The sequence below is a fragment of the Myxocyprinus asiaticus genome, chromosome 23, assembly GCF_019703515.2.
Source record: "Myxocyprinus asiaticus isolate MX2 ecotype Aquarium Trade chromosome 23, UBuf_Myxa_2, whole genome shotgun sequence".
In the NCBI taxonomy this organism is placed as follows: Eukaryota; Metazoa; Chordata; class Actinopteri; order Cypriniformes; family Catostomidae; genus Myxocyprinus; species Myxocyprinus asiaticus.
Genome location: NC_059366.1, coordinates 23521156 through 23544893, shown reverse-complemented (window position 1 = coordinate 23544893; position 23738 = coordinate 23521156). Strand labels below are relative to the sequence as shown.

Here is a 23738-nt window from a genome sequence, read left to right as displayed (position 1 = left end):
GCGCATTTTATCACATGGCTTTTTGAGCACGTTACCACCGAGACATAGCACTTGTGGAGGCTTCACGCTATTCTCCAGGCATCCATGCACAACTCACCACGTGCCCCACCGAGAGCAAGAACCACATTATAGCGACCATGAGGAGGTTACCCCATGTGACTCTACCCTCCCTAGCAACTAGGCCAATTTGGTTGCTAAGGAAGCCTGGCTGGAGTCACTCAGCACGCCCTGGATTCAAACTCGCAACTCCAGGTCAGCGTCTTTACTCGCTGAGCTACCCAGGCCCCAATTACCTTCAGTTATTAATGTCATGAAGGACTCTAGTGTCTGTTCACTATAAATGTCCTTGTAATGTCACTAGGAATCACTGTTTTCCTCATCAAAAATAAATTTCAGGGTAAATTATACATTTTAAGTACTAAGTGAAATGCCTGATCGCCTCTGTTATCTTTCAATATATTTCGGAATGAATCAATTTGTGTACTGATATCAAAATGAGCAATAAAGTCTACATTTTTACTTACCGCACACATTTCTTCATGAAACAATTGCTCTATATGTAAAATAGCAACGTTGCAGTAAACTATATATATAACCTATTAATGAAGCAAAAATCTCATCTATGTTTGTCCTGTGACATATCTCTGGTGAAACTCTGCTTTGATTTGCTGGACTCAGAAAGAGGATGTTAACTGCTCACTCTCACGTGCTGCTCTGAGGGGGGAGGATGGGCACGTGCCTTGGAGCACGACACACCAAAAGCTCATCATCTGCCTTGTGTTACCATCACTTCACCTGCTACTGTAACATTCCCATGTAATAATGTGAAATATGTCCTAGCACACATTTGTTACTTTCTTCAGCGTTGAAGGTGTTCAGAAAATAACAAATGGTAAAAATGATTTTTGAATAATTTTGGCATTGTATAGCATTTTAATATTTCATGTAAACATTGTTAGCCTCAGTCACCATTTACTCTCTGAATTTTGTCCTCACAATGAAAGTGAATGGTGCCTGAGGCTAACATTCTAGCTAATATCTTCTTTTGTGTTCCTAGGAAGAAAGTTGTACAGGTTCAATATGAGGGTTAGAAAATGATTATAGAATTTCACTGAAAATGTTTCAAGGAGAAAATGTGCAGGTAACAACAAGAATTGAGAGCAAAAAAATGTTCAGTCGCAAAACGAGTTGGAGAATTTATTGCCACAGTATTTTTAGAACCTCAGATGTTGTAATGACCATTGTAAAGAGTGTTTTTATGGTTTCAGTGGCAATTGCATTGCATAGTGACATAGATTACTGTAAGAGGAGGAATACATTCCCAGCTGTTCACACATTTCGATCCTGTTTGACCCCCCAATGTCACTTTTTTGTTGGCTTCTTTTTGTCTCTACCCCCTGCCAACTACCCCTGAAATTACATCACGACCCTTGGTATCTCCTTATTTTGTCCTGCTTCGTACAAATAGGCTTCATAACTGTGCTGACGCTGAACTGTTAAGAGTGCAAGCAGGAAATTGTGAAATACATGTCTCTTTGTTGCTATGACTTCGGCTGGACAATTACTCAGCATTTTTACATAACCTGCACCAATGCTGAAGACCTCAGGCTATGTGTCCCTTTGAGGACGTGACACAGTGGGGATGTGCTTTACGTGCCCCTCCAAGGTAAAACCCCTTTATGTCCTTAAGTCTTCTCGTCTTCAGACAAAAAGATGAGATAGCAGGTGATTTTGAGTGAAGAAGAAAGAGGAGACGGAGACTGAAAATGAAAGAGAAGGAATAAAATGGAAGGGGGGAGGAGGGAACTGAAGGATAGAGGAGAGAGAAAGAGGCAGGAAGAAGAAGAGGGAGGGCCGCCTGTCAGCTGTGCTCTGCATCACAAGCCTGCCCATATAGGTCAGCCAATAGGAGAGGAGTAAGTAGGCAGGGCTTTAGCTGTTCCCCATCCTAGCCTCTGCATCTCATGCAAGCGCATTATGTGCAGCTTGACTTCCTAGGCCGAGGAGAGATAGGCAGAACCTTGCCATACTGCTGGGAGGGAACACCCCTACATGCCAGATTCTCTTTTTACAACTGACCCACATTGCTTCTGAGCCTCAAATTGTTTTCTCACCGTATTGGAAAGGATCATTAATCTTCTCCCTTCTGTTGCTTTTTCACCAAAGAGGAGAAGCAGGATGATAGCTGCACAGCTTCTGGCCTACTACTTTACTGAGCTAAAGGATGACCAGGTCAAAAAGGTGAGTTTCCATCATTTATGTTAACTAGTGCTGTTTACGGTAAACATATGTGTCAACGCTTGCCCTTTTGAGATCTTTGGGGGTGCATGACAACAGTTCTCATGTACTGCCATAGAGTCGTGAGATGTGCCCTGTCTCACGTCTCCTTCCTGCTGCGGCTGCTTACGTCACACTCAATGCGACGTGATGAGGGTAGGATGAGGTATACCCTTGTGGGTGACGACATGCAGGCCTTCTCAGTAGAGTGTCGGGTTTGTGCTGCAATGTCCTTGAAAGCAGGATGTGGGGAATCAGGGAGTTGCCATGAGGAGAGTCGTTTTTTTTCTGTGCCTGTGTGTCAACTTGCTTATTGGAGACTATGTGGGGGAAGGTGGCCATGAGCATCTAAAGCCCCCTCCCCCGCAGGAAGAGTCTCAGGTTACAACAGTTGACTGACAGCATGCCTTTATGGGAGATTTTTGACTGTTTGAACATTATTGTGGAGGGAGGGAAAGACATGTAAACTGAGAGAGGGAATGCATGTATGCACATGTCTAGGAGTCTCAGTTTGAGGCTGTGTATTGTTTGCAAGTTAACTCTTAAAGTGAGTTATTTTTTTAGACATGAATGTGTGATAACTTGAGGATGTAAAGTTGAAGTAACTTAACTGAGGAGTTTTGAAAAAATGTAATAAATAATTGTGTAATAAAATGAGAAGTAGAGAAGCCTACTCTAATATCAAAATATTAAATCTTTTTTTTTTAATTCCCAAATTTTCTTGTATAAAAAAACTATTACATTTGTTAAGTAATCTAAATTCTGCCATTGAAATTGCCTTATTTTGTGCTGAATTGTAATATATGGTAGGCTACTACATAGAAAATATCTCCAGCCAGTGTACTGAGGACTGGATGTAGCCTTCCAAAATCTTTACATTTACTCATTTAGCAGACACTTTCATCCAAAATGACTTAAAAATGAAAATGAGGAACATATTAAGCAATTTGTGATTCCTATAGTAAATAGTAGAGTCTGTGACACTTCCTCAGTTGAGCAATGTTTGTGCAATAAAGAAATCAGAATTTTATTGGTTCCATTACTAACTTCCACAGAAGCACATTTTGGCTTATCACAATGTCAGTGGCAACAGTTGCATTGTGTAACAACGTGGTTACTACAACGACATGACAAGTCAACATGAAACCATATCCTATACTGTGACACAGTTTTACATCTGGGTGCTGCTCTCGCCTGATAAGAATTTTATGACCTCTGATGACCTATGTATAATTTGACTGTAACGACTTTTCTTTACTAATGTGATTACAGACATGTTTTGTCAGCAAGCGAACATCTTCCACAGTGCAGTTAAACTTTAGAAATGAAAATACTTTTTGTAATCCTTTTTCCTTCTTCTTATTTTTCAGTGATATCTCACATTACTCATCTAAAAGTTTCAAACAATCCCAGTGCTCTTAGCATATTAAAAGATAAAGCCACCATTCAGGATTTAAGATTTTGGCAGCTTTTCCACTGTTTTTACAAGGAATCTGGCATTTATTTGTGCCAGTTACAACCTGTCTTACATACCCTAGTCGTAGTAGTTCATTTTAACAAACCAAATGAAAGAGATTGAGAGAGACTGGTTTTTAGAGTGTTTGATCTTATGCAGAGAAACTTTATGCAGACATATCAATTTAAATGCACCCTGTTATGGTAATGTTACAATACTGTGTGGTTGGTATTTGTAAAAAGTAATGGGTTCAAAAATGAACATATGCCTACAGTTTAGAAGACAACAACTATGTCTGATTTAAAAAAAGTTTTGCAATAAATTAAAAACAAAATTAAATTATGCTTAGCAGCCACATCACTACTTACAGTGCTGTTTTTAACAAACCAAATTCCTCATAAGTAACTACAGGTATATGGGCCAAATAAAACTGAGAAAGTACGTTGTATTATTCCTATTGAAGTACATTTTCTTACAGTTTTAAACAATAAATCCCAGTTACTCACATAGGCTTATTATTAATCTTTATATTGTATGTTTTCATCCAAATAAAAAGCAACAAATGTATCACCAAGTAAAGCGTGTAAAGAAGTTAATCAACAATATTTTGTATCAGCTATGTAAATAATTATTCTACCATGGCATCACATACAGAGACCAACCCATAATCTGTGCTTATTAATCACGAGTCTGCAGACGCAAGAGCAGGTGCTCGCATTTACTGCTTTAATTCCCTCTCATTCCATTAGACTTCAGTGAAACATGTTCCATTAGCTATTTTCTTGACAAATATCGTCTGTGTTTATAAATGTTTCCCAAAGATTTCTGGTATGTCTACACATTTCAGTGACGAAACTACTAGTGTCATGAGATCCCATATTGTTGCTAACTCACTATACATTTCAAGGGCAGACTGACCTTACCGGAGACAGGCCTCATTTTTACCTCAGTATTGGGAGAATGTGTCACGAAATGCATTGGCATAAGTCAGTAATATTCTGTATTTATTACTATTGATTACTATCAAACACATGGGAAGATAGGAAGATAAGGGGAAAAGGTCAATGGCAATTATTTTTAATTTAACACACAAATGTGCCCTAACAATTCTCCCAATGATTTGACTGCATTTGTTTATTGTGCCACCATTTGCATAGATTGACAAATACTTGTACTCCATGCGGTTCTCTGATGAGACGCTGCGAGACATCATGTCCCGCTTCCGAAGGGAAATGGAGAATGGACTATGCCGAGACACCAACCCAACAGCCACCGTCAAGATGTTGCCCACCTTTGTAAGGTCCATCCCTGATGGATCAGGTAAGCTATTAAAAAAATATATAATTATATGTACACACCAAAAGCAGACTTCTGTTGTACTTCAAAGTCCTTAAAAAATTCCTAAAGCTTATTCTGAAGTAAACTAGATATGTGAGTGTAATTCATTTATACCATTTGTCTTTCTTTTGAGGACCATTTTTCCTTTTCAAATATGCATATGCAATGTATAGCAGAAAATAAAACGGCCTGGGCACCAGGTAGTGTCAAGCAAATCATAGAGTCTGCACTTATGTCCTTTAGAACTAGTCTCAAAAACCAACGTTAGCCTACTTCATTGTACCTCTTTTAAATGCTTTGACAAAAGAATTAACAAAATAAGTTTTGAATTGATAAAGTCAAATGCACACAATTGAATTAATGCCTCAATGGAAATGAGCACTGCACTCAAATTTTTTTGTTTTTTTGTTGAGTGTGATCACAAAATTTTGTGTGGTGTATTTTGAGTAAAGTTGAACCTCAGAAGGTATTCATTAAAAGCTGTTGAGAAAGTTGTTAAGAAAACTAGTTTAACCAGTATTGCTGCAAGTGTAGACTTACTAAAGCACAAAAATGTTTTGTTAGTGACCTACTTGTTTATACCACTATTTGTTAATTCCAATATTAAAATGCATATCTAGTACCCTGTACATACAACAAACATCATCACTCAGGATGTCGGGCAATGAGGGCTAATTTTTTTACATAAAATATTTATCGTAATTATACTCTACATAAACCAACAAGCCCCCTGATGTCATTAGAGAAATAGAGTTTTTCCATTTGAAACATGTCACAATTCTGAGTTCATCACTGCAATGTGCTCCCCATTTGTAGCATATAGGATATATATATCAAAAGAATAGCTTATCAAGAGTGCTCATCCCTGGTCCTAAGATATAGGACATTGCAATGTAAGCAATTCTACAGTATATATAGATTCTGTGTACAGCACATAAGTCTTTATATATATATATATATATATATATATATATATATATATATATATATATATATATATATGAAAAACATCACCAGAACAGAGATTACCCACCTGTATTTGATGGATTGGATTTAAATATCGATTGCAATTATATATATTTTAGTGTACATTCTACTGGGTTTTTAACACTTCTTTCATAGAGCAAATGGAAAAGGCCACATTTTGCTGCAAATTGCACTTTACTGTGGGCATCCAAATCTGTGCTAGTGGTTTACCGATATAGGTTGTTTAATGGCCGATGCCGATCTCTAGAGAGCAGGGCGGCTGATTGCGATATGTTGCTGATAGAAGCAGTACATAATACAACTAAATGATAGCAAATAAGATACACTCGAAGTTGTTGAATATGAACAGTTTAAATACTACAGTTATTGGCTGATGCATCTCAAAATTGCCAAATATCGGCGATTAATCAGTCTGGCCCATATGTTATGTAAATGAACAATTCTTCCAGGCTTGGTTTAATCAGTTGTTAAAACAACACATTAGGTTTACAACAGATCAGTTCAGCCATACAAATTGTACATTTAGGTGATGTGTTCACACAGCACTTCTCTTGACACTTTTGATACTTTATGTATTCCTTTCATATTATTAACATTTTACTGTAGTAATCTGGAACTGCTATAAGGTAACCTCTCATAACTGATCTCCTGAACTGGATTTTAACATTTTCATGCTCTCAGACAACTTACGTCCAACCAAGAAACAGGAGGCAGCTAGAAAAAAGACATGCATTTGATTTTTGTTGTTGCTTGGCAACAAGAACTGCACATAATATCGACAATATGGACACGTCAAGGCGCCTTGAGAGATAAAAGAGATGGTTATAGAGAACATTTAGACTTAATGCAAACATATACTGACTCCTGCCATTACTCTTTCTCTGTTTAATCTAAGGCACAAATAGACTTGTAAATCACTGTTTTATTAGAAACATTTCCTTAAGAATCTATCGCCAAGAATTCATGGCTAATTGGGTTTTCTTGCTGCTGCCAGATTGTCTATGTCTGTGCTTAGCTCAATAAAGCATTCCTGATATAGCCCCCTTGGTCGCGACCAAAATAAATGTTGTCTCGCAGTCTCACCATTATGGAATAGTACACTGAATAATCACGACTTGGTCATGGTGTAATACAAACAATGGCAGTTTCCATTTACATTGACTGGAAAAGGCATATGACTTTCATTCTTCTACAGAACACACATTTTTAAGTCTAGTCACATTTGGCTTGCTCACTGGGGGCCTAAAGACTATAATTTTAAGGCATGGTTTTTAATATCGTTATTTATTATAAATGTACAATGAGGACTTTAATAGCATCAATTTTTGTTACAGCATCATTTTCTGTAAAGCTGCTTTGAAAGGATGTGTGTTCTGAAATGCACTGTACAAATAAATATGACTTGACAAATTTCGACTTACTTAAATTTCTGTCTGTTCCTTACACAAAGCATATTGTATGGCTTCACAAGACTTGGAATTTAACATGAATTACTTTTATGTATCTCATTCTGGAGTTGATAGCACCAATCCCCCTTCACTTATATAAAGTTAAAATTATATGAATACATTATATGAAAAAAAAAATAAATCCTAGAATACTCTTAAAAAATTTACCTTTTGTGTTCTAAAGAAGAAAGAAAGGTAGACACGTTTGGAAGGACATGAGGATGAGTAAATTATGACAGAATTTCTATTTTGGGGTGAACTACTGTATTCCTTTCATGTCAGATTTTGAATTGCCTTTAACATTATATGGTAACCCTTGATAGTGTAGATAACAAAACTTGTAATATTGATGATTTTTTAATTGTCTTTCAGAGAAGGGAGATTTCATTGCCCTGGATCTGGGGGGCTCAAATTTCCGTATTCTCCGGGTAAAAGTGTCACACGAGAAGAAACAGACAGTGCAGATGGAGAGTCGTATATACGAGACTCCAGAGGACATCATCCATGGCAGTGGATCACGGGTACACACAACCAATCCTTAACATCCTTAACAACAGCATCAGACAATTTTTGGGTTCGATTGCAAATGTTGAGAATATACTGTACATTGTTTTGTATACTGTACAAAAGACCACATTAAAATCTAGAATTTCTGGATTTCGAAACATTTTAAACAATGAAATGTTATGATGTGAATTGATATGAATAAATATTTAAGATTCGGCACTATTTCAAGGTCACTGATCAAATAAAAATCTTTTACCATGTTAACTTTATGTTCAAAAGTTTAGAAGTTTCTCAAGTCATGCTTGGGGAACATGTATAATCAGGTTTTGCATATACAGGTACTTGTGGAGTACAAGCAAGCGTGAGTGCATGCTGTCATTAGATCAAAGAGGGCCATACAAAATACAGAGAAATTCTGAAATTTGTGATACATTTTATGCAACTTTTCATTCAAAAAACGTAAAAAGAAGCCTGTCTCTTCTGAACCCCAAAGTATCTAGAATAATGTATATAAATAAACATTTAACAACAAACCAGTCAGTGTTCTGAGCATTTTTTTTTTTTTTTCGAGATTAAAATCATACGATCAACCAGTTTTGTGTGTGTTATAATTTTTATTGTAATTTAGATAACTTAAATTAGATGTTTTGATCTTCAGAGGTCCCTTCTTTAATCTTCCTTGTCTCTATTTTGCACCTGCTTATTATTTTTTGCAGTTGTTTGACCATGTTGCAGAATGCCTTGGAGACTTCATGGAGAAACAAAATATTAAAGACAAAAAGCTTCCTGTGGGGTTCACATTCTCATTCCCTTGTGCTCACAGTAAACTGGATCAGGTAATAGAGCATTAAATTATACACTGCATTGATATAGTTCTGTTGCTGTGTAATATAGATCCAGTATTAATAATATAATATTTTTTTATTAAATCCTGCATACATTCTCATGACAATACTATATTTTTACCTGTTGTATTTTTGCAGGCTGTTTTGCTGACTTGGACCAAGCGCTTCAAAGCCAGTGGGGTTGAGGGAATGGATGTAGTAAAGCTTCTAAATAAAGCCATCAAAAAGCGTGGGGTGAGCTTTATTTTCTCCATAATCCTTTATTTTTAGCCTACAATTAAATCAATACTCTGCTTAAAGACCAGAATGAGATTAACTGGTAAAATTCACATTCAGGACTATGATGCAGATATCATGGCTGTTGTCAATGACACTGTTGGAACTATGATGACCTGTGGCTTCGATGACCAGCGCTGTGAAGTTGGCATCATCATTGGTAAAAAACAATCCAAATGTCACATTCTTACAATAGTTCCTTTTTGAGACCAGGCATTCCTAATTGGACCTTAAATTAGTAAAAGCTCTGTAATGCTCATTTGAATTATACCTATACATTAACGTTTTACTCTCAGTAATGTTTTGAAATTTAAATGTACTTGTGGAAAGCAAATACCACAAATATACTTGATGTTAAAAATATGCTTAATCAAAGATTCTGGATTCTTTAACATCTGTGATGGCATATGTTCCTGTGGTCCTACAGGTACTGGCACTAATGCATGTTACATGGAGGAGCTGAGACACATCGACCTGGTGGAGGGAGATGAAGGCAGGATGTGCATCAATACTGAATGGGGGGCTTTTGGAGATGACGGCACATTGGAGGATATCCGAACTGAGTTTGACAGGGAGATCGACCGTGGGTCCCTTAACCCTGGAAAGCAATTGTAAGCCACAGAAAAAACGTGTTTACATATGGATTGCTTAGTTAGTAATTCTAGTCTTCTTCTGCACTAGTAAAGACTGTTAGTTGTCAGCCCTTTAAATCAAGTTGGGTCAAGGTGAATGTTGTCTGTTCTCAGGTTTGAGAAGATGGTCAGTGGGATGTACATGGGTGAGCTGGTGAGACTGATCCTGGTGAAGATGGCTAAAGAAGGGCTGCTGTTTGAGGGACGCATCACCCCAGAGCTGCTCACAAAAGGAAAAATTGAAACCAAGCATGTTTCTGCAATTGAGAAGTGAGTCATCATTCTTTACATGACCAGTTCTTCTTAAACCCATTAGAATGGAAATAAAATTTAAATAACATTTGTCCAGTTAAAAAATCATTCTAGACATAATACATACAGTGTACATGGAACATTTGGGATTTCAAATATAATTTAAACCTTGAAACAGATTGGACATTTTAGGATTTTGAAAAATGTAAAACAAAAATTAAACAAGAAACATTTAAGATTCTGCACCATTTCTAGTTCACTAATCAAATAAACAAATTTATGATGTAAAATTTGTGACAGTGATAACTGTATGAAAGGACAGATTAAAGCACACACGATCTTGTGTGAAACATTCTGAAATCGTGCTGGGATAACATGGATCATCAGGTTTTGCAGGGACTTGAGTTCATGCTAGCTCAAATGCTTGCTGTCCAAATACTACCAAATACCTACCAAATACTTAGACATTTTTTAACTCATATTTATTTTTCCATTCAAATTTTTTGCACAAACTGTTATGCTGAAAATTGAGAAAACTATTTTTTTGTTGTTGTTGAATAAATTAAAAGAAAAATAGAAAATGGAAGCCTTTTTTTTTTTTTTTTACAAGTGGACTCAGACCACTGTATGTATTGATGACACAATACATCATTAAAGGTTATTTTGTACATATATTGAAGAAAAAATTAAAGCCAATACAAATAGTCCTTTTTGACCACAAATCATGCACCCAACCTCACAGAAGTACCACTGTTTCTCTAGGAGCAAAGAGGGACTGACCAAAGCTGAAGAGATTCTGACCCGCTTGGGTGTAGAGCCATCTGAAGACGATTGCATTGCTGTGCAACATGTTTGCGCTATTGTCTCTTTTCGCTCTGCTAATCTAATTGCTGCCACTCTGGGTGCAATCCTCACACGTCTGAAGGACAATAAGAGTGCCCCTCGCCTCCGCACCACAGTGGGCATTGATGGCTCCCTCTACAAGATGCACCCACAGTGAGTATTACAATCAGATCAGCAGGTTCAAATCAGACTACAACCTGATCCATTGTACAACCCCATCATTGATGTCTTGGAGCTTTTCAGCTGTAATGTAAAAACTGGTGAGGTGAACCCAGAGGAACATTTTTTTTTTTTTTTTGCTTAGAGGTTTCTTTTTCATAGTTTTGGAGACTTAGAGTTCTCAATTATGTTTTATTTAGGTGGCAATTTTGTCTCAATTCTGTAAAGAGAAATATTTGAATTCATATGGAAATCTGGACTTTTAATTACAGACTTATGGATGTTTGGCAAATGAGCACAATATCTGAAAAGCTCATTTTACTAGGGTCTATTTCTCAGGAGAAAAATCTGACTCATTTGTGATTTTTCTTGATGATCTGAACATAGAAGCTTCACAAGAAGAATTTGACTTTAATATTATTAATTATCATTCAAACTACATTGTTTAATGCAACAGGTGTTTTTAGCCTTATTAAATCATAATATACAGCCAGTATGCGTAGCAAGCAATCACAGAGGTTCTTGGGAATAAAACTGCAGGTGCATGTGACACTCTCAAACCCCTTAAAGGGAGTTCTGATCCCTCTTATGAGCTCTTGTAACAAAGACCAGCTCTATTAATATACATTGAGTAGGTTTCCATAGAAGCAGCTGTGCCTCCATTTGTTTTGACATTATGGTCATTAACCTCATTAGTGTCCACACTACTAAGGATTAAAGAAGCAGATAGTTAAATTGCAGCTGATATCAGATGAACTTCAATGCCATTAATGTCACCTCATTCATCTTTTCACAACAACTCACAGTGCAAATAGACAGTGGGTCTTTAAATAGAACCTTCGAAAGAGATAGCAGCTCTCTATACTCTATGAAACTTGAGAGAGATATGTAGGCAATTGAGATAGGACTACAGGACAGTGTGTTACACAAGAACATTGCCCTTCAGCTTCCTTTAACAGAAATGGTCAACTTAGGCTATCAATAAAAAGGATCTTTTATTCAAAAGTCTTAAAACTAAAGTTGTTCAAACATCGCTTTGCTTAACATCACTGTTCTCCTATTACATGCTTTTTTAAAATACTCTATTTTGATTGGTCAGTTGTGGCATTCTGCAGTAAAATATTTTTTTCTAATGACCACTTTACTGCACATTTGACTGTTGTCCCAGACAAACAAATCTTCCACAGTTTCATAGCTCTCTGTGTTCTCCTTCTTCTCACATCAATTTCATGTCTATTAATTCATTTATTTGGTAAGTAGTAAGCTATGTAAAAGCAGAATAATGTACAGTCATTATCACAAAGTAAACCTCTTCAGAATGATACAAGACACCTTCGCTTTGCATCTGGGTTTATTTTGCAGTAATGGCTGCCTCTACAGCATTATCCCTTAATTTGAGTGGTTCTTTTCAGTTTGAAATCTCTCATTGTGATCTACATCCTTCTGTGTGTCATAGGTATGCTCGCCGATTGCACAAGACTGTGCGTCGTCTAGTGCCGGAATCTGACGTACGCTTCTTGCTCTCTGAGAGTGGAAGCGGCAAAGGGGCTGCACTGGTAACAGCCTGGGCTTACCGCTTGGCCGATCAGACCCGTCAGATTGCTGAGACGCTTGCAGAGTTCAGGCTGACCAAAGACCAACTGCTGGAGGTGAAGAAGAGGATGACAATTGAGATCCAAAATGGATTGAGCAAGAAAACCCAAAGCTCAGCCACAGTCAAGATGCTGCCAACCTATGTGCGGAGTACACCAGATGGATCAGGTAAAAGATTTACGATTATCAAATGAATAATGGAACATCCACTTTAAAGGTGAAGTGAGTAATTAATAGGGGTGTAAATCGGATGTTTCATTCATGATACAATCTTTTATCAATTCTCTTGGCCTGTGATCCTATATTTGCCGATACTTCAAAGTCTGCCTTGATACGATTTCGATTTGATTCAATTCAGGGCCCTGCGATTGATATTCCGATATTACGTATGTACCTATACTACACAATCAATAAAATATTTTTTGCCCTCAAATGCAACCAAAACATAATTTGAATATTTTATTGAGCTCTCTGAAAAGTGCAAATTTACAGTAGGATCCACATTGGGATATCTATAACAAAATAAGGTACTTCAGATGTTGATAAAAATTATACAGATAATAACATAAAAAATAGCGTCACACACAAGTGATCATCAGTCGTTTGATTACAGCTTATTTTCAGTTTAGTCCAATTCAAAATACTTACATACCCATGACTTGTTTCCAAATATCTGTGCTGTCCGTGGATTTATTGGCTACAACTTCCACAGTTGTAATGAAAAATTCTGTTACGGGGGGCCTGGGTAGCTCAGCAAGTAAAGACACTGACTACCAAACCTGGAGTCACAAGTTCAAATCCAGGGTGTGCTGAGTGACTCCAGTCAGGCTTCCTAAGCAACCAATTGGTCCAGTTGCTAGGGTGGGTAGAGTCATGTTGGGGTAACCTCCTCGTGGTCTATAATGTGGTTCTCTTGGTGGGGCACATGGTGAATTGTGTTTGGATGCCACAGAGGATAGTGAGCCTCCACACACACTAGGTTTCCACAGTAACACACTCAACAAGCCACATGATAAGATGGGTGGATTGACTGTCTCAGACACAGAGGCAACTGCAATTTGTCCTCCACCACCTGTATTGAGGCAAATCACTACACCACCACCAGGACTCAGGGGCTGTTTACACAACAACATTTTCAACTAAAAACAGAAAACTTTTTCTGCATTTTGGCTGTTCGTTAACACGACAGCGGCATTTTGGGGCCTGAAAATGCTAACTTTTGAAAATGGGTTTCAAAGTGCAAGTTTTTGAAAACTATGCCATTATCGTCTCCTTGTAAACATACAAAAACGCGAATTTGTGAAAAAACTATGATGTCATGCACTCGTGTATTACGTGTTCAGTCTATAGGCATGAGCGCGAGTAGTTCAAAACTACAGTGGCGGACTACAGGACTGTGTTTGTGCTGTTCAAGATTTTGAGTTTATTGACGCTTCTCCAGCAAAGTAATTGTAGTAATAAAGCAACATTGTTGTCGTGTAAATGTACCCTTAGTGCATTGGAAATTCAGCATGCCAAGTTGGGGAGAAAAATAAAAATAAAATAAAAAAAGAATCTGTTAATGTTAACTGGGAAAAAGTTAGTAAGGGTGTAGATGTGTAAAGTCTTATAACTGATGCTAGTGCTGGGAAGGTGTTTCCATCATTAGTGCTGTTCAGAATGTCAGCATTGTCAAGACATTTCACATGAGGGTTGAACTGCTCCATGGTACTTTTAAATAGCAAATTCTCATGTAAAATTCAAATGGGTCGCATGCGTAATGATATCGACGAATTAATCTCTGCGTTTGTCACGAGAGCTCACATTTTAAGAAGCGCCAGGTTAACGTGCTCGCACTGATCCTGTCACTGGTCTGGAGCTCGCGTTTCACGGGAAGCCCGGTTGACGCGCGCACACGGATAGCAGAGTACAATTTGTCTTCACAGACCCCGCACACGTCCTTGTCCCACATGAAAAGTGGATTTAGTGCTCATAAAGTTAAATTAATGTAATAAGGTTGCTTCATCGCCTGATGGAAATGCGTATGGACGTGGCTGACATGAGAGAATTAAAATGAAGGTGTATCTTAAAAGAAACGTCTATATCGATATTTACGCATTGTATCGATAACATTGAATCGTTGGTTATTGGATCAATGCATTGATCCAGATTGATGGATCGTTACACCCCTAGTAATTAATGTTACTTTCTCCTATCTCAGCTAAATGTGCAGACTTTAGTAAGCTATTCGGTTTATTTCCTGAAACAGTGTAAACACTCTGGCTTTTTGGCATTATCAAAACATTGCTCCGTTTATTTGAGCATCCCAGCCAGCTCAACATTGCAACATTGGCTCAACCAATGGTGGGATTGTCTGTTTTTTGATCAATTGAATATGAGAGAAGTGTTTGGCCAAACCGTTTGAAAACAGTCATTATTTTTGCAATTCTGGTTGGTGGTGCTAGTGGCGCAAAAATGACACAAATCACCTTTATATTAAGTTGACTTCGTGCATTTTCCTAAAAATGGCCAAATAGACCACAGTAATCCTACAAATGCAATGATTCTCCTGATATGATCTGACTTTTCCCCTCTTACTGAGAAAATGCCATGTCATGTGTGGCTACAGAATAATTGCATTCAGCTAAATCCGTCATATTTCAAAGTCATTTGTGTTCCACTGCTATAAGCAAATTAAATTATCTTTATCCCTGACTGTTAAGTTGCATCAAAATATAATCCTAAACTTATTCAATACATGCGCATGACGTTGTATTGGATCCGTGATTTTAACTGAAGGCTTTCAAACTGAAGCCCAGCTAAGAATTTAACATGCTAATGCAATAACATTTTGGTTCTCACAGTCAGATGGATTTTGCCATTGATCAGCAAATGTGCAGAGAATTCACAACTCACACAGAAAGAAAATGAAAAGAAATCTCTAAGCACAGGACGTTTTTACAGTATATAATGCCACTATGACTTTATTCTGTCATCTGTGGGACTATTTCTGATTCTTGTCCATCTTTCATCTTCCATCATTTCCTCCATAGTTGCAATTATTTTCTCTTTTTGTATGCATCATTTAGTTATTGTCCTTTATTTATGTCAAGTCTAAGTTTCTGTATATTCTCTGTTATACAGAAAATGGTGACTTCTTGGCTTTGGATCTTGGAGGTACAAACTTCAGGGTGCTGTTGGTAAAGATTCGCAGTGGCAAGAGACGAACTGTGGAGATGCATAATAAAATCTACGCCATTCCAGCTGAAGCAATGCAAGGAACTGGAGAGGAGGTTCATAATCACTATTGCATAATTAAACCTAGTTAGAAGATTTGATTTACGTAAAAAATAATATTTTTATTGTTGCATAGGCACTGAACTACACTACATACAGATATAGAAATGCTAAATATATATTATGGTATTTGAATTGCTGTTTAATTATAGTTAATGACTCTTAGTGGCTTAGTGCTAATTCATATCTTGAAATGTGCAATATTTCAACAATAAATTATTTAAACTACATCTCCACAAACACCTGCAGCTCTTTGATCACATTGTGGCCTGCATATCTGACTTCCTGGACTACATGGGAATGAAGAATGCTCGCCTGCCTCTGGGCTTTACTTTCTCCTTCCCCTGCAGGCAAACTAGTCTGGATGCGGTGAGCTGCCTTTTGGCTTTTTTTAATTTTTTATTTTGCATGTGCTCATCTATTGAATGAAATCCTGATGATATTTTCCTGCTGTGCTAATTGCAGGGAATATTGGTAAGTTGGACAAAGGGCTTCAATGCCACAGACTGTGAAGGGGAAGACGTTGTCAGCCTCCTGAGAGAGGGCATCAAAAGGAGAGAGGTGAGTTATGGCATACTGCCACAAAAGTGACATAACCATAAATTATTTGATTGATTTTTAAATCTTGACTCGATCTTTGTTACTTTGCCTGTGCATTACAGGTTATGTGCATGTGTGTGTATATGTGTACAATTCTAATGTGTTTTGTGTATGCTTTACGGTTCACAGGAGTTTGACTTGGATGTTGTAGCTATAGTGAATGACACAGTGGGTACAATGATGACCTGTGCATATGAGGAACCCACGTGTGAGGTTGGGCTTATCGCAGGTAAATTCATATTATTCCATCATAAAATTCAGCAACCAACAACAACATTGTTCACAACTAGCATCAATAATTTTAAAACACATTAGCAATATTCATAACAAGCACTTATGATAAAATTGAACCTGTATTTTGTAAAGATCTGAATCAAGTAGAAACCACAATTATAGCTAGGAGTTTGTAAAATATCAATTTCAGTGAAGAAACAGTGATGTCTTTTAAACAACTTTTACTCAGCAGAGCATGCATGCATGTGTGTGTGTGTGTGTGTGTGTGGTTTTAGGAACAGGCAGCAATGCCTGCTACATGGAGGAGTTGCGAAACATAGAGACAGTGGATGGAGAGGAGGGCAGGATGTGTGTGAATATGGAGTGGGGAGCATTTGGGGACAATGGCTGCCTGGATGACATTAGGACTCAGTATGACAATAATGTGGATGATCTTTCTCTCAATGCCGGCAAACAGAAGTGAGCATTTCAAAGATGTGATTGAAAATAAAATAAATGAATGGATGAACATAATGGATGGCTAAGAAGTTTTAAAGGAATAGTTCACCCAAAAATGAGAATTCTCTCATCATTTACTCAACCTCATGCCATCACAGATGACTGTATGAATATTTTTAGAAGAATTTCAGCTCTATATGTCAGTACAATACAAGTGAATGGGTACCAAAATTTTGAAGTTCCGCAAGCACATAAAGGCAGCATAAAAGTAATCCATATGATGGTGTAATCCATGTCTTCTGAAGTGATCTAATCGATTAAATGATTCTGGTTTGTTCTCACCCAAAACCGATTTGATCACATCAGAAGACATGGATTAAACAACTAGAGTCGTTTGGATTACGTTTATGCTGCCTTTATATGCTTTTTGGAGAATTGATGTTTTGGTCATCATTCACTTGCATTGTATGGACCTACAGAGCTGAGATATTCTTCTAAAAATCTTTACTTGTGTTCAGCAGAAGAAAGAAAGTCATACACATCTGGGATGGCATGAGGGTGAGTAAATGATGAGAGAATGTTCAGTTTTGGGTGAACTATCCCTTTAATGTAGCAAGTCTTGGAGAATTGGTTGGTGAAATGCAGAAGAATATGTAAATGTTGATTCTATAAATATAGATATATATATAATAGTTAAATATTAAATAAAATATACTATTAATAACAAAACTAAAAATAAATTATATATATATAAACTGGCGGCCAAATGTTTGGAATAATGCACAGATTTTGCTGTTTTGGAAGGAAATTGGTACTTTAATTCACCAAAGTGGCATTCAACTGATCACAAAGTATAGTCAGAACATTACTGATATAAAAAACAGCACCATCACTATTTGAAAAAAGTCATTTTTGATCAAATCTAGACAGGCCCCATTTCCAGCAGCCATCACTCCAACACCTTTTCCTTGAGTAATCATGCTAAACTGCTAATTTGGTACTAGAAATTCACTTGACATTATATCAAACACAGTTGAAAGCTATTTGGTTCATTAAATGAAGCTTAACATTGTCTTTGTGTTTGTTTTTGAGTTGCCACAGTATGCAATAGACTGGCATGTCTTAAGGTAAATATTAGGTCAAAAATGGCAACAAAAAAAAAAAGAAACTCGTCAATCATTGTTTTGAGGAATGAAAGCTATACAATGCTTGAAATTGCCAAAAAACTGAAGATTTCATACAAAGGTGTACACTACAGTCTCAAAGACAAAGGACAACTGGCTCTAACAAGGACAGAAAGAGATGTGGAAGGCCAGATGTACAGCTAAACAAGAGGATAAGTACATCAGAGTCTCTAGTTTGAGAAATCGACACCTCACATGTCCTCAGCTGACAGCTTCATTGAATTCTACCCACTCAACACCAGTTTCATGTACAACAGTAAAGAGAAGACTCAGGGGTGCAGGCATTGTGGGAAGAATTGCAAAGAAAAAGCCACTATTGAAACAGAAAATCATAAAGAAAAGGTTAGCGTGGGCAAAGAAACACAGACATTGGACAACAGATACAGTGCATCCGGAAAGTATTCACAGTGCTTCACTTTTTCCACATTTTGTTATGTTACAGCCTTATTCCAAAATGGATTAAATTCATTATTTTCCTCAATTCTACAAACAATACCACATAATGACAACGTGAAAGAAGTTTGTTTTGAAATCTTTACAAATTTATTTTAAAAAAAAAATAAAATAAAAAAAAAATAAAAAAAAATAAAAAAAATAAAATAAATAAAAAAACACGTTCATAAGTATTCACAGCCTTTGCTCAATACTTTGTTGAAGCACCTTTGGCACCAATTACAGCCTCAAGTCTTTTTGAGTATGATGCTACAAGCTTGGCACACCTATTTTTGGGCTGTTTCTCCCATTCTTCTTTGCAGGACCTCTCAAGCTCCATCAGGTTGGATGGGGGAGCGTCGGTGCACAGCCATTTTCAGATCGCTCCAGAGATGTTCAATCGGGTTCAAGTCTGGGCTCTGGCTGGGCCACTCAAGGACAGTCACAGAGTTGTCCCGGAGCCACTCCTTTGTTATCTTGGCTGTGTGCTTAGGGTCGTTGTCCTGTTGGAAGATGAACCTTCACCCCAGTCTGAGGTCCAGAGCACTCTGGAGCAGGTTTTCATCAAGGATGTCTCTGTACATTGCTGCATTCATCTTTCCCTCGATCCTGACTAGTCTCCCAGTTTCCGCCGCTGAAAAACATCCCCACAGCATGATGCTGCCACCACCATGCTTCACTGTAGGGATGGTATTGGCCAGGTGATGAGTGGTGCCTGGTTTCCTCCAGACATGATGCTTGCCATTCAGGCCAAAGAGTTAAATCTTTGTTTCTCATGGTCTGAGAGTCCTTCAGGTGCCTTTTGGCAAACTCCAGGCGGGCTGTCATATGCCTTTTACTGAGGAGTGGCTTCCGTCTGGCCACTCTACCATACAGGCCTGATTGGTGGAGTGCTGCAGAGATGGTTGTTCTTCTGGAAGGTTCTCCTCTCTCCACAGAGAAATGCTGGAGCTCTGTCAGAATGACCATCGGGTTCTTGGTCACCTCCTTCTCCCCCGATCGCTCAGTTTGGCCGGGCGGCCTGCTCTAGGAAGAGTCCTGGTGGTTCTAAACTTCCATTTACGGATGATGGAGGCCACTGTGCTCATTGGGACCTTCAATGCTGCAGAAATTTTTCTGTACCCTTCCCCAGATCTGTGCCTCGATACAATCCTGTCTCGGAGGTCTACAGACAATTCCTTGGACTTCATGGCTTGGTTTGTGCTCTGACATGCACTGTTAACTGTGGGACCTTATATAGACAGGTGTGTGCCTTTCCAAATCATGTCCAATCAACTGAATTTACCACAGGTGGACTCCAATCAAGTTGTAGAAACATCTCAAGGATGATCAGTGGAAACAGGCTGCACCTGAGCTCAATTTTGAGTGTCATGGCAAAGGCTGTGAATACTTATGTACATGTGATTTTTTTTGTTTTTTATTTTTAATAAATTTGCAAAGATTTCAAACAAACTTCTTTCACGTTGTCATTATGTGGTATTGTTTGTAGAAGTTTGAGGAAAATAATGAATTTAATCCATTTTGGAATAAGGCTGTAACATAACAAAATGTGGAAAAAGAGAAGCGCTGTGAATACTTTCTGGATGCACTGTAATTGGAAAAGAGCGTTATGGATTTTAACCCCATTGAGATTTTGTGGGATCAGCTAGACTCTAAGGTGCGTGAGAAGTGCCCGACAAGACAGCCACATCTATGGCAAGTGCTACAGGAAGTGTGGGGTGAAATGTCACCTGAGTATCTGGACAAACTGACAGCTAGAATGCCAAGGATCTGCAAAGATGTCATTGCTGCACGTGGAGTATTTTTTGATGAGAACTCATTAAAGTAGTTTAAGAAGTTCTGAACATTTGTTTTTTCAAATTGTAATAGTAATTTTTACGTTATTAATGTCCTGACTATACATTGTGATCAGTTGAATGCCACTTTGGTGAATAAAAGTACCAATTTCTTTCCATAAGAGCAAAATCTGTACATTATTCCAAACCTTTGGCCGCCAGTGTGTGTGTGTGTGTGTGTGTGTGTCTATAGATAGATAGACAGATTATTTTGTTGAAAATGGCAAAATAATGCTTTCCATATAACTGAAATATTTTGGCATATTTGAGATCTAAATGTTATTTTGTATGTTTGTTTGCAATTTTAGGTATGAGAAGATGTGCAGTGGTATGTACCTGGGTGAAATTGTACGAAACATCTTGATTGACTTGACCAAGCGTGGTTTCCTCTTCAGAGGACAGATATCTGAGACACTGAAGACCAGGGGTATCTTTGAAACTAAGTTCCTTTCCCAAATTGAGAGGTACTGCAGCAATTTCTAATATTCGATTATCACATTTCATCATGAAAACCAGAAATTTCCATTAAACAAAGACGTTTTTATCAGTACCAGTAATGCACATTTTAAAATACTGAAATCGTAAAAAGCAAAAAAAAAAAAAAGCAAAAAAAAACAAAAACAAAAACAAAAAAAGAATGAAAATTCTCCCGTCATTTACTCACCATCATGCCATCCCAGATGTGTATGGCTTTCTTTCTTCTGCAGAACACAAATTAAGATTAAAATCAAACAAATTAAATCCATGTATTCATGACCTACAGAGCTGAGATATTCTCCTAAAATCTTCGTTTGTGTTCAGCAGAAGAACGAAAGTCATACGCATCTGGGATGGCATGAGAGTGAGTACATGATGAGAATTTTCATTTTTGGGTGATTTATACCTTTAAGGTTAAACCTGTTGATCTTCCCTCTAGTGACCGATTGGCGCTACTGCAAGTGAGGTCCATTCTGCAGCATCTGGGCTTGGACAGCACATGTGATGACAGTATCATTGTGAAGGAAGTCTGCGGAGCTGTTTCCCGTCGGGCAGCCCAGCTATGTGGATCAGGAATGGCTGCTGTTGTGGACAAAATTAGAGAGAACCGTGGCCTGGACCACCTGGACATCACTGTTGGGGTGGATGGCACTCTTTATAAACTCCATCCACAGTAAGTGTTTGCAGAAAGGATATATTTCTAAGTATAATTTATATTCATACACCCACAGGTATTTGTGCTGTTGTGATTTATGTACATACTTCCAATATTTTTTTTTAAATCGATACAAATAAACTGACAGTGGCCCAGTATTTGGCACACTTTTGTCATCATGAAAAATAAAAATGCATAAATAAAATTAGACAATGTGAATTTGATTTGTGTGTGAATTTGATTGGAACTCACTTCATACATCCATACACTAAAAATCACCTTGACATCAGTTGGTTAAAAGTAATTGCGAAGTGGTTTAGGGAAGAGAAATTTGGTCTAGTATAATTTATTTGCAAATGCCACTTGCTTTGATGTTTTGAATATAATGCAATGTCATTCATACAAATTTAAGAGTGACTTAAGTGTATTTGGGAAATTGGGACCACTGTAGGTATACTGTATATTCTTATAGTAATATTTTTTTAATTGGTCTGAAATGTATTATTTAACTGCTGACTCCCTCTTCTCAGTTTCTCACGGGTTATGCATCAGACTGTGAAGGAGCTTGCCCCCAACTGCAATGTAAACTTCCTTCTCTCAGAAGACGGAAGCGGGAAAGGCGCTGCCTTGATCACCGCTGTTGGGTGTCGTCTGCGTCAGCAAGAACAAATGACCTGAACTCTCATCAGAAGAAGCCCTTAGCCCTTTCTGTGGCTCTTTGAGAGCCAATCAATTTCCCCACGCAGCTGTGACTTCGCTCTCCTCCACTGAAATCCAGCACATCCATTTGCTCATGCCCAGAGCTGTGATTTGACCCCTTCTTGCTTTGTATTTCACTCCTTTTCAAAGTACTCGTTACTGTTCGCCTTTCTCTGTCTATGTCTAAGTGTGTTACTAGGGGTTGGTCAATCTCTGTCCACCCAAACTATATAAAGATGTTCTTCAAGATGTTCAACTGCTGTTAAAGTATTTATGGATGTATATTGGGAAAAGGGAAGAAATGTAAACACATTACAAACATTAAAAGTTAAGATATATGACCAATATTATGAAGATATTATTTATTTTATTTTTGTGTTTGATAAGTTCATTGTAACATACTAGAAGTGGCAAGAGTGGATACTTGAGCGAAATAAAGTATTTTGTTGAGATTATGCCAAGCTAATTCCAAACTTTTGTGTATTGTCATTTGAAGGTATGACAGTTTGTGGTGTCAATATTGAGAAATGCACAATGTACGCTAACCATAACAGTCTCCCCGTGGTATTGTCATGGTCAAAGTGGGGAAGACATGCAACTTCAGTCTCACAGTCGCAGCTGCCTTCCTGTTTCTTTCTTCCACGCTATCAGCTTCTTTTTGTCTAATTCTGGGATACCCTCTTATAATGGGCACACAAATGAACAAAGAAAGGAAACCTTATGCCTTTGCTTATCCACCCCCTCTGAAATAGTTGTACCCTTACCTGAAAGCTTTAGCAGATTGTACCATGCATATTGCTTTTGTCAGCTTTTTACTGTGTATGTATGCAGGTTATCAGCTTTGTAAACAGCGGTACTGATAGCCAGTAAATGTCTTTCTGTGTGCCCTGGCTGGTTATTTGTGAGTGATTGTATGTAGTTAATGTGAGTGAATCTGTGTAGTGGCTCAGAGATTATGATGAATGCATGCCTTATTTGTTAACTGAGGTCTAGCATCCACTGATTTTGTACAATTTCATAGTTGCACTGTATAAATAGATGTTCCTGGAAAACCTATAGGAGAAAACCATAAAAATATTTTGATGAACAACTGATTTTGTGTTCTGTGGTTTCCTTCGGGTTGCCCAAACATTGTTGCATTGTTCAGTATTTAAAACCTGTGTGATATTTGTTTGTGCAATAAAATAAATTCCTTTTTCTATCTAATGTCAAGGTATGTACTGACTGAGGGTTATTTGCCAGGTGATACACAGTAAGCAGACCTGAACAAAGTGGTACAATTTTGGAGGTATCCT

At 37.7% G+C, this 23738-nt stretch overlaps 1 protein-coding gene across 1 annotated transcript; it reads left to right on the top strand.

Moving 5' to 3' along the window:
* The first annotated feature begins 1969 nt into the window (after positions 1-1969).
* Positions 1970-23655, top strand: LOC127413868 (hexokinase-1-like). The gene is made up of 18 exons (XM_051651386.1): positions 1970-2241; positions 4891-5053; positions 7879-8027; positions 8730-8849; positions 8997-9092; positions 9195-9294; positions 9562-9745; positions 9881-10036; positions 10781-11014; positions 12477-12781; positions 15737-15885; positions 16139-16258; positions 16355-16450; positions 16619-16718; positions 16999-17182; positions 20921-21076; positions 21529-21762; positions 22275-23655. Exons 1-18 carry the CDS (start codon positions 2179-2181, stop codon positions 22420-22422), a joined length of 2757 nt encoding a protein of 918 aa, XP_051507346.1. The 5' UTR covers positions 1970-2178; the 3' UTR covers positions 22423-23655.
* Positions 23656-23738: the final 83 nt, after the last annotated feature.

Bases quoted from the DNA above. Each gene is read 5' to 3' on its own strand.
- LOC127413868 (XM_051651386.1), top strand. From the start codon at position 2,179: ATGATAGCTGCACAGCTTCTGGCCTACTACTTTACTGAGCTAAAGGAT. The intron at 2,242-4,890 runs GTGAGTTTCCAT...CCATTTGCATAG, and splicing joins AGGATGACCAGGTCAAAAAG to ATTGACAAATACTTGTACTC. The intron at 5,054-7,878 runs GTAAGCTATTAA...ATTGTCTTTCAG, and splicing joins GTCCATCCCTGATGGATCAG to AGAAGGGAGATTTCATTGCC.